The 16,688-nt window shown below is 45.7% G+C and overlaps 1 protein-coding gene across 1 annotated transcript in view; it reads left to right on the top strand.

Moving 5' to 3' along the window:
• The window catches only part of wdfy4 (WDFY family member 4), a 105,471-nt gene that overhangs the window by 29,361 nt on the left and 59,422 nt on the right, over nucleotides 1–16,688 (top strand). Inside the window, exons 23-41 of the mRNA XM_042336809.1 lie at nucleotides 661–851; nucleotides 2,108–2,260; nucleotides 2,470–2,540; nucleotides 4,023–4,184; nucleotides 4,898–4,989; nucleotides 5,135–5,228; nucleotides 5,344–5,549; nucleotides 6,474–6,643; nucleotides 8,778–8,924; nucleotides 10,244–10,414; nucleotides 10,651–10,711; nucleotides 10,892–10,917; nucleotides 11,139–11,321; nucleotides 12,259–12,385; nucleotides 12,944–13,101; nucleotides 13,678–13,916; nucleotides 14,543–14,658; nucleotides 15,389–15,580; nucleotides 16,261–16,406. Of these exons, the coding sequence (XP_042192743.1) occupies nucleotides 661–851; nucleotides 2,108–2,260; nucleotides 2,470–2,540; nucleotides 4,023–4,184; nucleotides 4,898–4,989; nucleotides 5,135–5,228; nucleotides 5,344–5,549; nucleotides 6,474–6,643; nucleotides 8,778–8,924; nucleotides 10,244–10,414; nucleotides 10,651–10,711; nucleotides 10,892–10,917; nucleotides 11,139–11,321; nucleotides 12,259–12,385; nucleotides 12,944–13,101; nucleotides 13,678–13,916; nucleotides 14,543–14,658; nucleotides 15,389–15,580; nucleotides 16,261–16,406 (2,705 nt within the window). The remainder of the gene's footprint in view (nucleotides 1–660; nucleotides 852–2,107; nucleotides 2,261–2,469; nucleotides 2,541–4,022; nucleotides 4,185–4,897; nucleotides 4,990–5,134; nucleotides 5,229–5,343; nucleotides 5,550–6,473; nucleotides 6,644–8,777; nucleotides 8,925–10,243; nucleotides 10,415–10,650; nucleotides 10,712–10,891; nucleotides 10,918–11,138; nucleotides 11,322–12,258; nucleotides 12,386–12,943; nucleotides 13,102–13,677; nucleotides 13,917–14,542; nucleotides 14,659–15,388; nucleotides 15,581–16,260; nucleotides 16,407–16,688) is intronic.

The following is a 16,688-nucleotide window of genomic DNA, read 5'->3' as shown; positions in this document are numbered from 1 at the left end:
CAGTCATACAGTAAATACAGCCACAATCTGACGAAATTGAACAACAATTTATACTAATATACCTTTCACAAAGGGAGAGCGTCTCAAGATGGGAAATGGGGCGAGGTAGGGTAGGAGGGAGTTGACCGAAGGCACGTTTAAAGACGATTTGAAAAGAAAAGAAAGTTTCTCCCTGTGTTATCCTGGCTGACAATGCCCCCCCCCCCCCCAAATCAAGTTGGTCATTCACTTTTTCTCTGTGGGGACATTGCCTTGTGCAAATTAGCTGCTGCCCCATTGACAGCAATTTTCAAGCACATTGATAGATTAATAATAAAAAAACCCTTGCATTTGATTATCTGCCTTATCACGTCGCCAAAACATCTCGAAGCTTTTTCCGGGGCCTTACTCTAAAGTGTAAACAGCCATGAAGTCAATTTGACCAAGGCACCGAGAGCAGAACTCCCTTCTCTTTTTGTACAGTGTCACAGGATCTTTAACGTCCACCTGAACAAGCAGACTATGAACCAATATTGCAGTTTATGGGGCACTCCCTCTCTCTCTCTATATATATATATGTAACTGTTTCTTTGTCTCGTGCTGAGACTCTTAAGCGCGGCGATGAGTTTCTCCGTGTGTCAGATACACACAGCAAAAAAGAGGCTGCGATTTCTCTTGCAGGAGTAAGGAGGTTTGAGTCGAACCCGGCTGCCAACTGTTTGCAGTTTGTCGGAGGTCCTGCTGTGATCCTGAGCCTTGTTGCTATGGCATCTGATGACCATGAAATGTACGCAGCTGTTAAGGTCCTGGTTTCAGCCCTGAGTACCAGCATACTGTGCCAACAAGAGATGCAGCGCATTAAAGGATACAGGGTAAAACTACCCCTTTAACACGGTTCGGAATATATGTACATTCTGGGGGACGGAGGATGAATCTTAACTCTGCAAAGAGTGGGACACTGTTGTGCGCAATTGGCTGCCGCGTTTCGCCCACAAAATATACAGTCAGTTCACTTTACAGTATATTCTGTGAAGCGCTTTGATACGTTTCAAAGACGTGATAAGGCAGTATATCAAATGCAACGATTATTATAGTTTGGGGAGAGTGAATTTATTTTAAATTTAACACACGTTAAATATTCCTAAAATCCAATAGTGCTCTCATGCCCTTAGCACTTCGGCAGGTAATTGGGGGGGGGGAAATTTCGACCAGCCTTATACCTAACTCCCTGGGCAGCCCCTGACTATAACATGGGGCGGAATCCCATTGAAGACCAACACTGGGAAAATGCTAAGTAGAATTTCTAACCCCGTTGCTTTACCCTCCAATTCTGTCCTAAGCTGAAAGATGGCTTTCTTAAAGCGGACAGAGATTATAAAATAAAAAATCTGCCAAAGGCAAGACTGATTTTAACAATTTTCATAACAAAAGGCCAGGTTGGTACCACTCTCGCCTCTGATTCATAAGGTTGTGGGTTCAAGTTCCACGTAAGGGCTTTGAGCTCACAGTCCAGTCTGCGATGCATTATTGGGAGGAGCGCTGCATTGTTGGAGATGTTAAATCAAAGACCTTTCTCCGTGACAGTGCCTATAGTCACCTCTCTCCCCAGCTCAGGGTCAAGCTCCACCATTGTTAAGCACTCCGAGATGCTGCCTGCTTGAATTGCGTGATACAAATGCAAGTTGTTTTTGTTGTTGTCCCGCCCAACAATCCACCAGATAAAATCAGTCATTTACTTCATGGCTTGGCATTCGACATAGTCCTTTTACATCGTTAAGATGTCTCAAAGCGCTTCACAGGATATACTGTAAAGTGAATTGACTGTATATTTTTGTGAGTGAAACGCAGAAGCCAGTTATGCACAGCAATATCCCACAAATAAGCAGACGGGCCTCAGTTTAACGTCTTATCTGACAGTGTAACATACCCTCAGCACTACATTGGAGTGTCAATTTAGACTACATGATTCCAAGTCCCAACCTGGGGCTTGAACCCACGTAGAAAGCAGGTGTTGGATTTCCACATGTGTCAGACACCCACCTGACCACTCACCTGAATGGTCTGATTAGGGTTAACGTCCTGTCTTGGGGGTAAAATAACTCAAACCCATTTCTTCACGTCCGTCCAGCTTCTCGCTCACCTGCTGAGGAGGAAGGCCCATTTTCTAAACGCCCGGATCTTTCAGCTCATCTTGACTGTGGTCGGAACCATAGAGTTAGGCCACGAGACATCCAAAATCCAGAACTGCGACGCCTTCAGAGATCTCCTATGTGATTTCGAGGTACAGAAATTTGCAACTTATTCCAAGACGTTGGTTCAATACAGTTTACACTTACACAATGCATTTCACGTCGGGAGGACACCTCAAAGCGCTTGACACCGCCGGTTGGGCAGTTGAGCCGGAGGTGAAAGCTAAAAGGGGAGGGAGGGGAGTGGGAAAAGATAACTGAAGATGCGGGTGAAGAGGTATGTGTCTCTTTCTCTCTCTAGATTTGGCTGAATGCTCCAGAAAGACTGGATTTACTTCTGTTCAGACACTTTGTGGACCTTCTGCAGTGCAGGTACTGACACCTTTCCCAGAACTCGCTGAATCCTGAGCTCACCTCATGACTCTCTGGCTAAAGACATTGCCCTGCTCAGCAATAGGCTATATAAGGTCGCAGGATGGATACCTGTCAGTGCTGAAGTAGACAGCAAGACAGCAGAACAGGAGAACGCAGGTTTAGGGTTGCAAAGCGCAATTTCAGTTTGGAAGGAAGTCACAAAATACACAGTCACTACGCTTTAAGGATATTTGAGACATCTCGATAACATTATCAGGCTCTATATCAAATGCAAGGATTATTATGTAATATATTTATGATGCAATGGGTAATTAATGCCTAGAACAGGCTGCTGGGAAGAGTGGTTGAGGTCAGCACACTGGACTCATTTTAAAAAAAGAAAAGAACAACTGTGCTCTTTTACATGGAAAATAACTTTTGGAGAAAAGTGGGGTGTGGGTGGGGGGAAGATTCCTGGTGCGCCCAGATAGAAAAACGAGTCAAAAGACTTCAAGAGAGGAAATGAACAAGATGCAACAACTCACGAAAAAGTGAGGAGCATTAGGTGATACAGTGGATGTGGAGTCCTGTAGTGTGGTGGTCAGTTTGCTCGCCTCGCAAGCAAGAAGACCTGGGTTCGATTCGCGGGCAGGGTGAAACCTTAGGCAAGTTTCCTTCCTCCCCCCGCCTCTGTTTACCCCAGCAGTAAGTAGAAAGCCGGTTGTTAGTTGATTGGTAATTCGCTTTCCGGTGGTAAAAAAAAATCCCTCCTCCCAAAATTATTATCATTAGACTTTACAACTATTTATTATTCAGGGAAGAAGGATAACGTGAGTGACTGACTGATTTATTACATACCTCTATATAATGTATGCAAATGACGTTAAGTTGTTTGTTGTTTGTTTTCAAATCTATTAAGCCCTGCGTGTGAAATTATTGCTGCTTGTTTGTCATTTCAAAGCACTTTATAAATCATTGAGACACTCACCGACCAATTGGGAGTAACTCAGCTGAGCGAGGAGTCCAGATCAAATCAGTTTAAGGTTTCCCCGGGCTACGTGCTCGAAGCCTTTGTGATCTGACACCACGAGAGTCTGTCAGAACCGCTGGTATCCGAATGATGTATATAAATCCTTCCGCGCCCTAGCACCTACATACCTCTCTGATCTGCTCGTTCCCCACTCCTCTGCTCGCCCCCTCTGCTCAGCTAACTCAGACCTGTTGCACGTTACCCCACCCATGCTCCACCATCGGTGGCCGAGCCTCACAATACTACTCACTCCCTGCCTCTCTCCTCCACATCAACCCCCTCTCCAACTGGCCGTAATCTTAAATCCACCTTAAAACCTACGACTTTCACTATGCGCCTATGATCACCTCCCCCTTCTCCCTTGCTCGGCCTCTGACCCCCACCACTATGAAGTGCCCCAAGATATTGTCTTTATATTGTCCTTATAAAGGCGTTATCTAAATGTTGTTGCTGTTGCATGGCTCTCCCAGGAACAGTGGTGCCAATGCCAAGGTCATGCACAGGCTGAAGTTGGCACCGAAACTCATCTTCCTCCTGAACGACCCACTGATAACCAGGTCAAAGGTTGACGTCATATGCACCATCCTAACCAATTTGCTGAAGGGTTACTTGAACACGACAGATATTCTCAGGTAGACCACTCCTTTCTTATTTATTCACAAGCAGCAAAGGGCAGGCAGAATATGGGGGATGTGAAATTCCGTGCAAGACTTAAATGGGGCGTCCCTTTGTACCCAATCGTGTGGCTTTATATGTATAATGTGGAATGATATCAGCCATCCAGGTGTGAGCTCAGCTACTTGGTAGCACTCTCGCCTCTGAGTCAGGAGGCTGTGGGTTCAAGCCCCACATCAGGACTTTGAACTCATGCAGTCTAGTCTGATCCTCCAAAGCATTGTCGGAGGTGCCATCCTTTGGATGAGATGTTAACTCAAGGCCCGCCCGGCTGTTTCTTCAGGTGGACATTAAAGATCCAATGGCACTATTCGAAAAGACAAATGAAATTGGGCACGCATTTCATGGCTATTTGCGGGACATTACTTTGCGCAAATTGGATGCCGGGTTCGCCTGCAAAATGCAGTCACCACGCTTTCCCGCAATCCTGTGAAACACTTTGAAACGTCCTCCTGGCGTGAAACGTGCTTTGTCAGGTGCAGAGATTATTATCATCCTTATAAATTGCCGGCACGATTCCCACAAAGGCAGATACCAAAGGAAAGGACAACTCAATTTCCTGGCTGCCAGATAAAACAACTGACTTAAATTGTAATGAAACATTATGGTGTAATTAGAGACATGTTTGAAGGTTAATCACTGCTGAAATATTTAATATTCTCTGTTGAAGGATTGGATTATTCCTTGCTTACACCTTGCCTCCAGCTTCCATGAATGAAAAATTAATTTCACTGGAAAGGATTTCTGATACCTCAATAGACGGTGAGACTTCTCCCCCCTCACACACACACACACACTCCACTATCTTGTTCACTTAAAGCAATTATACTGCAAATCCATGCACATTGCACCTAACTGCAAACACTCAACTTGATGTATTTCTCCTTTCTATCTCCATGATATCAAGTTATAAATCAGGTGTCAGGAAGAGCGATATGGTTAAGGAACAAGTTGCTCAAGGTGCTGTTTGATATCGTACCATCAGATCCTCTCAGTTCAAAGTAAGTTATTCCGACAGTCATGTTAAACGGCGGATTTGGGTTTTTAAAAAAATGTATTAATAAAAAGCTAAACCTCTGTTGTTCTGTGTTTTTTTTTTATTTCCTGTTCTGTCAGAGATCAGGAAAATCTGTTTTTGTCTCTGGGATCAGACTGGTTCCTGCTGTTTCTACAAGTCAACCTTCACCCTGCCACTGTCATCCTGGGCTCCAAACTACTGCTCCACTTTCTCTGCAATCCAGCACTGTTAGCCAAGTTCAGAGACAGCATGGCAGCCAATGCTTGGCTGGAAAACAGTGCAGCCGAATGCAACGTTTTAATGGGTGAGTATTACTGCATATAGTCCTGCGAGAGGACCCAGGTTCAATTCCCGGGCAGGGCAAAACCTTAGGCAAATTTTCTTACTCCAAACGCCTCTGTTTACCTCGTAGCAAATAGGAACACGGTTGTTAGTTGATTGGGGGAATCGCTTTTCCAGGGCTAATAATCCCTTCTAAAATAATAATAATAATTTGTCACTCAATCCATGATTGTTCGTGAGACACTGCTATGTGCAATTAGCTGCCGCGTTTCGCCCACAAAATATGACAGTGAAGTGCTTTGAGGCGGCTCAACTATGTGATAAGGCGCTATATCAAAAGCAAGGAATTATTATAAGGAACTATTATATAACACCCGCAACTTTTTTTCCAACCTAAGGCATGGAGGGAGAGAGAACCACAACAAATTGCATTTATATTATGCCTTTCACATTTACCCTGTTTGCTCCACGCTGATTTATGTATAACAACAACAACAATAAATAATTGTATTATTAGAGGACGTCTCAAAGTGCTTCATTGGATTTGTGGCTGAAGTGTAGTGACTGTGCATTTTATGGGAGAACGCGGCAGGTAATTTGCGTACAGCATGGTCCCACAAGCAGCCGTGAAGCAAATGACCAATTGTTGGGGGATTGTCAGTCAGGACACAATATCCCAAGATTACACAAGATCATAAGATTGGTTTTGATTAATTATTGAAGATTAACTACTATTATTTAATGGTGCCGAACATGTATTTAATATTAATATAATTTAATATTACCGTTTGTGTTTAATACTTATTATTATTTAATATTTGATACTATTTAATACACATTATTCAGTGTTACTTATGAGTTTTTTTTAAGGTTTGACTCAGAATTCAGGAAATAATGTGACGTGATGCTGAAAATAAACGTTTCGTCCTTTGCTGTGTGATAACAGATAATTTAAAATCGAGGCCACAGGCTCCCAGCCAGAGCTCGGGTTTGATCCCTGGATTGGAAATGGTGCAGATGTTTCTGAGCCATCACATCGATATACCCTGTCTCTATGCGCTGCTCGCAGCTCTCTTCTTACGCAAGTCCCTTGACGAAGTGCCAGTGGACTCTAAGGTAAATAATAATCCTTGCATTTGATACAGCGCCTTATCACAAAGCACTTCACGGAATATACTGTACAGTGGTTTGACTGTTCATTTTATGGGTGAAGGTGGCAGGCAGTTGCACACAGCAAAGTCCCACAAGTGAGTGACCAATTTTATCTGGGGGATTGTTGGCCAGGACACCGGGAGAAACTCCCTTCTCTTGTCGAATAGGGCCATGGAATCTTTAGCGTCCTCTGTTTAACGTCTTAACCAAAGGACGGCACCTCCGACAAATCCACCCACCCACCCGGAGTTCTGCTTTGTAGAGTCAGCTTAAGACTGTGAGTTCAAGTCCCGACGTGGGATTTGAACCCATAACCTTCTGACTCAGAGGTGAGAGTGTTACCACTGAGCCAGACTTTTACATGGTGGGGGTGGGGGGGGGAGGAGGGGAGGTGGGGGGAACATAGATCCAGGAGATGAAGAGGATGTAGGAGGGAGCGGCAGCTTTGAGCGGCCTCTGCCTGCAGCCCCCTTCGTCTCAAAATGGAAGCACACTTTGAATTGTGGATTCTATTTGTTAAATTCAAGACGGTACAATTTGCATTTATACGGCACATTTCACGTCGGGAGGATGCCTCAAAGCACTTTACAGTGCTGGACAGGCACCGAGCTGGAAAGTGGGAGCCGAGGTTGGGGGGGGGGGTGGGGAAGGGGGAAAGATGACTGAATGCGCAGTGGAAGAAGTACGTTTTGAGAAATTCGGTCTTTGTTTAGAAGGCGTTTTTTTTTTCAAGAACTGGGGGGGAAAAGCAGCCGCCCGTATCAGGCTGAGTTTAAGAGTTTTGCCCAGCTCTGTTGCGAGATCTCACATTTTTTTAAGACGAGGCAGACTAACTCTAGGTGGAAGAGGTACCGTCAGCAGAACCTGGTCGCTGGAGGACATCAATGTAAAGAGATGTCAACCAGGTGAAAAAGCAGCCCTGCTGACAGCTGGAAGTACTGCTGAGGGGACTAATTGCTCAGTAGGATGTACAAATAGCAGAACAATAGCATTTCATTCACAGCAGGGTGCAACAAGGTTACAGCGGTTGATGCATAATTGCTCAGTTAGTATGTAGAATATGAAGAAACTGAGATGAAACCATTGGAACAGGATGTAATTGTAATCCAAACAACGTTCCCATCTCATCACAGCGCACTGCACTCGCCAACGTTACATCAAGCACAAGGGAGATAAAGTGGGGCTGCACACATGCTAGCAAAGAGTTGACAGTGTTAGCTGATGTACATTTTGGTCTGGTCTGATACTGCCTGCGTTGTACAGAACATACTTCTGGCCACTCTCTGTTAGTGAGTGACGTACGGGAACCAGCCAGAGTGATGAGAGATTCTTTAATGTTCAATACTACCCAGTTATGTTGGGCTTTGCTTACTGCTCAGTGCTGTCTGTGAATTGATGGGATTTCTCAGGGGATGGAAGGGTGCTATTCAATAATAATAACTAATGTACAATATAGCGCCTTTCACATGGGGAGGACGTCTCAAAGAACTTCACAGGATACCCTGTAACGTGTAGACAAATGTGGCAGCCAATTTGTACACAGCAGTGTTCCACAAATAGCCCAATAAGTGAACGAACAATTGTATTTGGGGGATTACTGACCAGGACACCGGGAGGAAGTCCTTTTCCTTCTTGTGTAGTGCCATTGGGCAAACAGACAGGATCTCGGTTTAATGCCTCATCCGACAATGCAGCTCTCCTCCAATACTGTATTGGAGTGTCAGCTTCGACCATGTGAGTTCAAAGTCCCTGACCTTCTGACTCAGAGGTGAGAGCGCTCCCAACTGAGCTTGGCTGACATCTAGGAGCAGATGGGTACTGTCTGGGAATGGATGGGTGTAATTTGTGAACAGATAGGAGCTAGCTGGGAATGGCTGGGTGAAACAGGAACATAGGAACAGGACTAGGCCATTAGGCCCCACGAGCCTGTTCCACCATTCTATTAAATCATGGCTAATCTGTACCTCAACTCCATTTACTTTGCTTTGCTCCATATCCTTTGATACCCTTACCTAATAAAAATCTACTCACCTGTGACCAGGTGGGCGGTAGCTGGGAATGGATGGGTGCTTTAACATGCTTTGAATGTTCTTCCCAGTCCAGCCTAAAAGCGATGTTGACCGAACTGATGGAGAGCGCCAGGTTGGGCAAACACGAGGGCCCTGTGACCAGCCAGGCTCAGGCAGGCCTGTGCATAGAAGCAGCCTTGGTCCTGCTGGCGATGGTGAGGACCATCTTAAGCGAGGTGAGTGAGCTCAAGCACAGGGTCGTGGTTGGAATCTGTATCAGTGACCAGCAAGGCCACGAGGCATTCTCCTACATTTCCCCATAACTCATTTCAAGGGGCGGGTGACCTATACGCATATCTCGTAAGCAGCTGGTTCCCTCCAGCCTGTCTCCCGGCTTTTATTACATGAGCCGTTGTTTCCCAGTGTGTTAAGTTCCCACCCAGTGTACCACTGCTTAAAGTGTAAGGTTTTCGCAACAGGGGAACAAACAGGAGAGTGGAATACAATAATTATTAAGTATACGTTCAGTACAGGATTTGTCTACTTTCCCTGCGGCTCACCTCAGTAGTTACACGGGTAACGAGATCAGAAAGCTGAGTACCAAAATGCTTTTAAGTAACATCTCAGCACTTGTGTGATCGAGTGTAATCACTGTTTAACACTGTGACCCAGAGCGTGAAGCAAGTGTTAACCACTGCGTTAAATTGACGGCCGATAAATAGCTCAAAGATTGCTGTATTAGCTTCTGTTTTTTTGCCCCCATGTAGTTTGTAGGGTTGCACAGCGCACTCATTCACGGTATAAAGCTCATTCTCATTCCTAGCAAAGAAAACAGAATTTTTTTGTTCGGGGATAAAGATCAAATCGTCTCCCTCCCTCCTGGGGAGATATGTAGAGTTGAGCTGGCTGCAATGTGACATGCTGGGTATCAGAATATCAACCCTCGGGGGGGTGGGTGGCGGTTCCTGAGCCAGGCGGATGTGTGCTGCTCCAGGCCAGTGCTGCTCACGGACCAGCCAGCTTGGCTCGTTGGCAGGTGTTGAATGGGGCAGAGCAGTCACAGAGAACAGGGATCCTCTCCACTTGGCTCCCGTTAACGCAGCAAGCCAAAGCCCAAATCATTTGTGGTGGTCTTAGCTGGACAGAGAGCAGGAAGCTTCCCACACAGAGTTCTGAATGTTAAGCTGGGACTGTTATGGCTGGTTATATTCCAGCAGTACCCCATCACACACCTTGGGGCTCCCCAGGCCTTGGTTCTTGCCTAATACTCTGGAATTAGAGTATTTTGAAAGAATTATTCCTCCAACGCACTACATTCCAGACACAGGCAAATTTCCCCTAAAGTCTGGAACTCCCTCACCTCCCTCTTTATCTATCTTTAAGAATGACCTCTTCAACTGTGCCTACTGTCACTTCCCCTTCTACCTGTGGTTGGCATCCAACCCCACCACCTTACAGCTCTCCGAGACGCTAGCCTGCGTGAAGGGCGCTGTTTAAATGCAAGTTGCTGTTGCTGTAATTGAAGACAGATGATGAAGTGGATTGGTGTTGTTAGCCCATCGCAGGTGCTGATAGTTCCTGGGAGCTGAGCTACCCAGGCGATGTCATGCATTTCTTCTGCTTTGTTTACTACAACGATCCCAAAGAGCCTCTGTGGACATCAGCAGAGTTTGTGCAGTCCCTGGCAGCGACTTGTTTCCCCACCGCCAGCTCACTACACCACAAGGTACGTATCTCCGACAATGCTTGGTGCTTCACCGCTGAACGCCGGGGTCTAAGTCACGGCATTTCTCGGTGCTGTTACGTGTGACCTTCAGCCGATTGAAGGCACATGTAAAGCTACTGTCAGTTTAGGTGTCAGCCTGGCACAGTTGATTGAACTCTCGCCCTGAGTCAAAAGGTTGTGAGTTCAAGCCCCACGCCAGGATGGTTAAATCACACCGTCTAACTCCCTCTGTTCAGGTGGACGTTCAAGTTCTCATGGCACCATTGCAGAAGAGAAGGGAGTTTCACCCGGTGACCTGTCTTGCGTACAAAATACTGTGAAGTGCTTTGAGATGTCCTTGCTCCCAAGGTGAAAGGCGGTGTATCAAATGCAGGGATTAATTTCAACTCCCAGAGTGGTTGCGTGCTGGTTTTATGGTTCGCAGGGTTTAACTTGTGGAGTCCTGTAACGTAGTGGTTAGTGCACTCGCCTCGCAAGCGAGAGGACCCGGATTTAATTCCCAGGTGAGGCAAAATCTTAGGCAAGTTTCTTTACTCCACATGGCTCTGTGAAAAAAAAATCCGGTCACTCAAACCACGACTGTTTGTGGGACACTGCAGTATTTCTGTGAGAGCACTTTTGAGACGTGTCAACGACGTGATAAAACGCCATATCAAAGGATTATGTTTATTATTGTTTTTATTATTATAACTCGTGTGTGTGTGTGTGTGTGTGTGTGTACCAGGCTAGGTCAGCGGTCTGCCTTCAGGACAGTGGGGCTGTGTCAGTTGAGACGTGCGATGCTGGAGAGATGAGGACCCATCCAGCCAGGAAGCAGGTCTCGGACTTTATACGTGTCCTTCTTCTGGACAGCCTCGTGACGGTCCCTGCCAGCAAACATCTGCATCCTGTTGATCTTCTGGTGGAGGTTAGTGTCCGCTTCTCGCACCCATCGACTCCAGTGATTGAAGATCTCGGGTTACTTCATAGAACCAGTGAAAATGGCAGAACAGAAGGATGTCATTCGGCACGTTGTAAATGTTGCATGCGGCAGAACATGGCCCAGTTCTGACGAAGGGTCGTGAGCCCGAAACGTTGACTCACTTTCCTTTCTCCATCGATGCTGCCTGACCTCCTGCTGAGTGTTCCCAGCAACTTCTGTTTTTGTTGTAAATGTTGCTTTTCTCAGAGAGCTTTGCATGTAATCCCATTCTCCTGCCTTTACCCCACTTTTTTTTATATCCATTTAAAGCGTGCTCCACTATCGGCAGTCGGGCCTTCAGCCTTTCTGTTCCCCCCCCCTCCCCCCCGCAACTGCATACCGGAGCCCCTCTGCCTCGCCCCCTCCCTTGCCTCCTTCAAGGGTCCTCCTAATTTAAATTTATTAGGTGTCGGACTATTGTTGCACTGTCAGAGGTGCGGGATCAGATGCTGAACTAAGATCCCATCTGCCTGTTCAGGTGGATGTGAAAGAACCCATGGCACGACTCGAAAAGGAAAGGGAGTTTCTACTGTTGTCCTGGCTCACAATCCCTCAGATAAAATTGGTCACTTATCTCATAGCTGTTTGTCAGATGCCGAGTTAGCTAAGCATGGTGCATGGTGCGTCACTCCAGGAAGAGAGTGCACATTCCATTCCAGGCACGGACATTTCCAATGGATAGGTGGCATACATGTGTGGAGCTCAGTCTGGTTTAGATACAGGGATGGATTTCCACGTGCGTTGGAAACTCGGCTGACCACCCCTCCCCACCCCCCCCAAAAAAAAAATGTGCAAAATATTTAAGAATTCTTTCGAATTCTGCATTGACTTTCAAAATAATTTACAACTTTCACTTCCCGGGTGTGACTTTCCTTTACTGCAGGCTTCACCACAGAGTGCTACGGGCGATCAGAGGAAGAGATTCCAGACTCAGATTCTGCTGTTCATCATGGACATCTTTCACGCCATCGACGAGGATGAAAACATTCTCAAAGTCCTGACAGATGTCGGTCAGTCATGCCGAGAACTTATTGCGCTCACAATCTAGGCTGACACTCCAGCGCAGGCTGGAGAATGACTTGTGCTGCCCTTGAGTGAAGATATTAAACCAAACTATATATTGTCATATAGTTGTATTCATTAAGAGACTTCTTAATATATTCTTATATTGATTAATAGACTAATGAACTGATTTCCCCGATTTTAAAAACAAATGAGCATTCCCTTCATGGCTGTTTCTGGGGACTTCACTGAGTGCAAATTGGCTGCCACGTTTGTCTACAAAATGCACAGTCACCGGACTTCATAGAAAAGCTCTGAACTAAATTGCGACATTTTTCTACGATAAGGAACTGTAACAAATCCAAGCCTTATTATAATTTGAGACATCCTTTCGATGTGAAAGACGCAGTATGAATATAAATTGTATTATTGTTATCTCCATGTTCCTGTAATCTGTATCATGGAGTTCTTGGTTGCAGCGTTAGAATGTTTCTGATCGGCTTTCTGTATCAAGTCACCTCTCAAGGTCCTTCGCTGATGGTGTTGAATGTTCTCTCTCCGAGCAGGTCCTGGGGTCTCGCAGAACGCCAGCGAGGGAAGGCTGACCACAATGTTTGGAAATCTTTCCTATTTCAGCCAGAAGCTTGTCGATAAACTCTACACTAAGATGTTAATAGTGGACACCGGCAAAGTCTTGGGCTTTCTGACTGACCGCATTATTATGGTGAGTAATCTTGTTGCATTCTAAGGTTGCGTATTTAGCTCAATGGTGCAGTGGCTATAGTTAATGGAGTTACAGCATTAAATAACGGTCTGTCTTAAGAGATATCTATCATCTTCCGCCTACAAATCAGAAAGTTGTGGGTTGAAGCCCCACTTTAGCACTTTGAACCCGCAGTCTAAGCTGACACTCCAATGCTTTGCTGGTGGTGGGGGGGGTAGGAGGTGAGGGGCTCCATCGAGATAGCTGTTATCCTTGCAATGAGATGTTAAATCTAGGTCTCATTTGTGCCTGTTCTGCTATTTTTTTGAATCGATTATTACCCCGAGAGAGCGATCCTCCAATCAACTCACAACTGGGTTCCTACTTACTGCTCGGTAAAGGAATTGAGCGCAAGGAATTGACTGCAAGCCTCAGTGTTGTAGTGTAGAGGATAAATTATACATGTTTAGTATGAAGCGCTTTGAGACCTCCTCCTGACGTGAAACCATCAATGCTGTAACAAATGAAAGGACTGCTGTTACAGAAGCAGTGCTAAGTTATTGCATTAAATTCTTGCCTTCTGTTCACTGCCTTCAGGTGATGGACCAGACACATCCGCAGAAGGATCAAGTCATGAACAGCCTTTACAGCAGCTTAAACAGAGGCATCCTACACTGCCTGTCAAAACCCAGGCAGTCACCTTCTGACCTACTGGCCCTGCTCAGCACTCTCAACTTCCTACACAAGCAATGGGACGTCATATTTGCCACGTTCAACTCCAACATGGCTTTCAACGTCTGCCTCATCCATTGCCTTTCTCACATCAAGTCTGGGAGGTACGAACATCGGGAGGCCCCTAAATTCCACCTTGTCTCAGCCTTTAAGAATTACGGAAAAATTCTTAAAGGCTGAGGCGCAGAAATGTGGAAAACGTTTGAAATTGAGCTCTTTGAAGGCTTTCTTTTCCATGTCGCTTTGGGCACCAGCCTCAACTCATGTCTCCTGTTTTTGTCTGTTTGTCCACTTCGCTTATCTCAGTGTTTCGGTATCAGCCCGATCTGCCTGCTCCACTCTGAACAGTCGAGCCTTCAGCCTTTTGGCCCCCACCCTCTGGAACTCCATCCCGGAACCCCTCCACCTCGCTCCCTCCTTTGCCTCCTTCAAGGCGTGTCTCAAAACTTTCCTTTTTGACCATGCCTTTGGTCAACTTCCCTCCTCCACCCCCTCTTTGATTCCATCCGCAGATGAAAACCCCTCATTATCCAGCGTCTTGGGACGTCCTCCCAAATGCTATATAAAGACAATTTGTTGTTATTCTTCCTTGATTACACTTTTGGTCACCTTTCCTCTCCTTCCCTCCTCCCAAGCTCAGTCAGCTATGCGAAGTGCTTTGAGATATCCTATCAGCGACAAAGGCGCTGTCTAAATGAGAGTTGTATTGTTTTTTGCTGGTGGCATTCAGGTACCCCGACGGCTTTGGATTGGACAGTAGCTGCAAAAGAGCCCCCTGGAGTTTACAGGCCTCATCAACCGGTGAAGATTACGATGGATTCTTCGAAGCAATCTCCAACCAAGACGGTAATAAGCACCTGCTGAAGAAATTTGCCAAACTAGTAAAAGTGGAAAGGTGGTGGGAGGTGAATTTTGGCGTAAGGATTGCATTACTGGTGCTATTTATTAACAATAATACTAAAACCTGGTTTTCTAAAGGCCGGTAATACATTTTGTGGCACTATTCGAAAAGAGACGGGAGCTTCTCCCGGTTTTTGCTGCGCTCAAACTGGCTGCCGCTTTTCACCCACAAAAAAAGTACAGTCACTATACAGTAAATCCTGTGAAGCGCTTTGAGACGTCTCGATGACGTGAATGGCGCTATATCAAATGCAAGGATTATTATTCCGATTATTATTATTGTGGGGTTCCTCAAGTGTCAGGCTCTGGGCTGATCAAATGAAAGGGAACAAAAACAGAAGTTGCTGGGAACACTCAGCAGGTCAGGCAGCATCTATGGAGAAAGGAAAGTGAGTCAACATCTCGGGCCCATGACCCTTCATCAGAACTGAAAGGGTAGTTGCAAATGTTGAACGAACAAAACATTTTCTGGTTGATTTTTCGAAAATGCACTTTTCATAGATTCAGAGAATTATACAGCACAGAAGAAGGCCATTCGGCCCATGGTGTCTGTGCCGGCACTTTGAAAAGAGCTACGGAAATCAATCCCGCTCCCCCACTCTCTCCCCATAGCCCTCCAAACTTGTCCTCCCCAAATAATGATCTACTTCTCTCTTTTATTTTGATTAACGTAAAGTTCAAAAAGAAATTGTGACCACTGTGGATTCTGTATGGAATCGCCTGCTATCTCAGCGAAGACACTTACTGGAAGACAGCTACAAGATTGACCTGTCAGTAAAACAGGGATCTAAAGAGAACATTGTCACCATTTCCGAGATTTCTCCTCTGTGGGAAGAATTGGCAACAAAGTCTTGGCAGCAATATATCAGTGAGTATAACACTACTCCACAAAAACCTAGAGGTATAAAATCATACAGTTATTCCTCTTTATTTTATGTTTTTTTTAAAACGTGCCAAGCCCTAGTCACTGTTTTGTAAAGCGAACTGTAGCCTTCAGTCAACAACCTACCTCTACCCTCCCTGCTCTCCAACCTTTCTGATCCCAACCCCCAGCTCGCGTCCAAAACACTGACTGTCCAGCAACTTGGGATGTCCCCCCGACGTGAAAGATTATAAAAATCTAATTTGTTGTTGTTGTCATCAGTGATTCAAGAATAGCTCAGCTGGGGTCACTTGCATAATGCTGGGGGAGTGTTGTAATTTAGGATGAGACGGTAAATTGAGACCTCGTCTGCCTGTTCAGGTGGATGTTAAAGATCCCTTGGCGCTATTTGAAAAAACAAGGGAGGTTCTCCCGTTGTCTTGGCCAACAATCCCTAAGATAAAATTATTCATTCACTTCATAGCTGTTTCAGGGACATTGCTGTGCGAAATTGGCTGCTGCATTCACCTACAAAATACGCAGTCGCTACACTTTACAGTAAATCCTGAGAAGCGCTTTGCAATGACCCCCCCCCCCAAAATGTTTTCTGTTTTCACTTCTAACTGTCCGAGCTTGTTTGTAGACCAAATGGCCACGGTTAAGATGATACCCTCTTGTTTTGACAGCTTCAGAGAAGAAGAACATGCCCAGTAAACCTGTGACCTCTCAGTCACTGCAGAGTAAGTCAGACTGGCTGACCGGCAGCCTGTCCACAGCTGTGAGATCCGTCGGCAAAAGACTAATGAAAGAGACCGACACGCTCACTACCGAGGTAAAGTGTAACACCCCCCAATCCTGTTTCCAGTCCTTTTCACGGTGCAGTGTAAAAGCTGACCAGCTTTACACCTTTTTTTTTTAGTCTTCACAGCCCAAATGCTCACACTGGAGTCTTCTTTCTCCGAACTTATAGTGCTTGATTTTGCACAGTAGGTGTCAGACTGTCTCACTGTCGCTCTGAGACAGAGGGTTGTGTGTTCAAGCCACGTGCCAGGTCTCCAAGGTGATTGTTTGGGGGAACAAATAGAAATAGTTGCTTTAAACCACTTGATTGATT

The sequence above is a fragment of the Callorhinchus milii genome, unplaced genomic scaffold (genome assembly GCF_018977255.1).
Source record: "Callorhinchus milii isolate IMCB2004 unplaced genomic scaffold, IMCB_Cmil_1.0 Scaffold7, whole genome shotgun sequence".
In the NCBI taxonomy this organism is placed as follows: domain Eukaryota; kingdom Metazoa; phylum Chordata; class Chondrichthyes; order Chimaeriformes; family Callorhinchidae; genus Callorhinchus; species Callorhinchus milii.
This window is presented reverse-complemented; position numbering and strand designations above follow the sequence as displayed.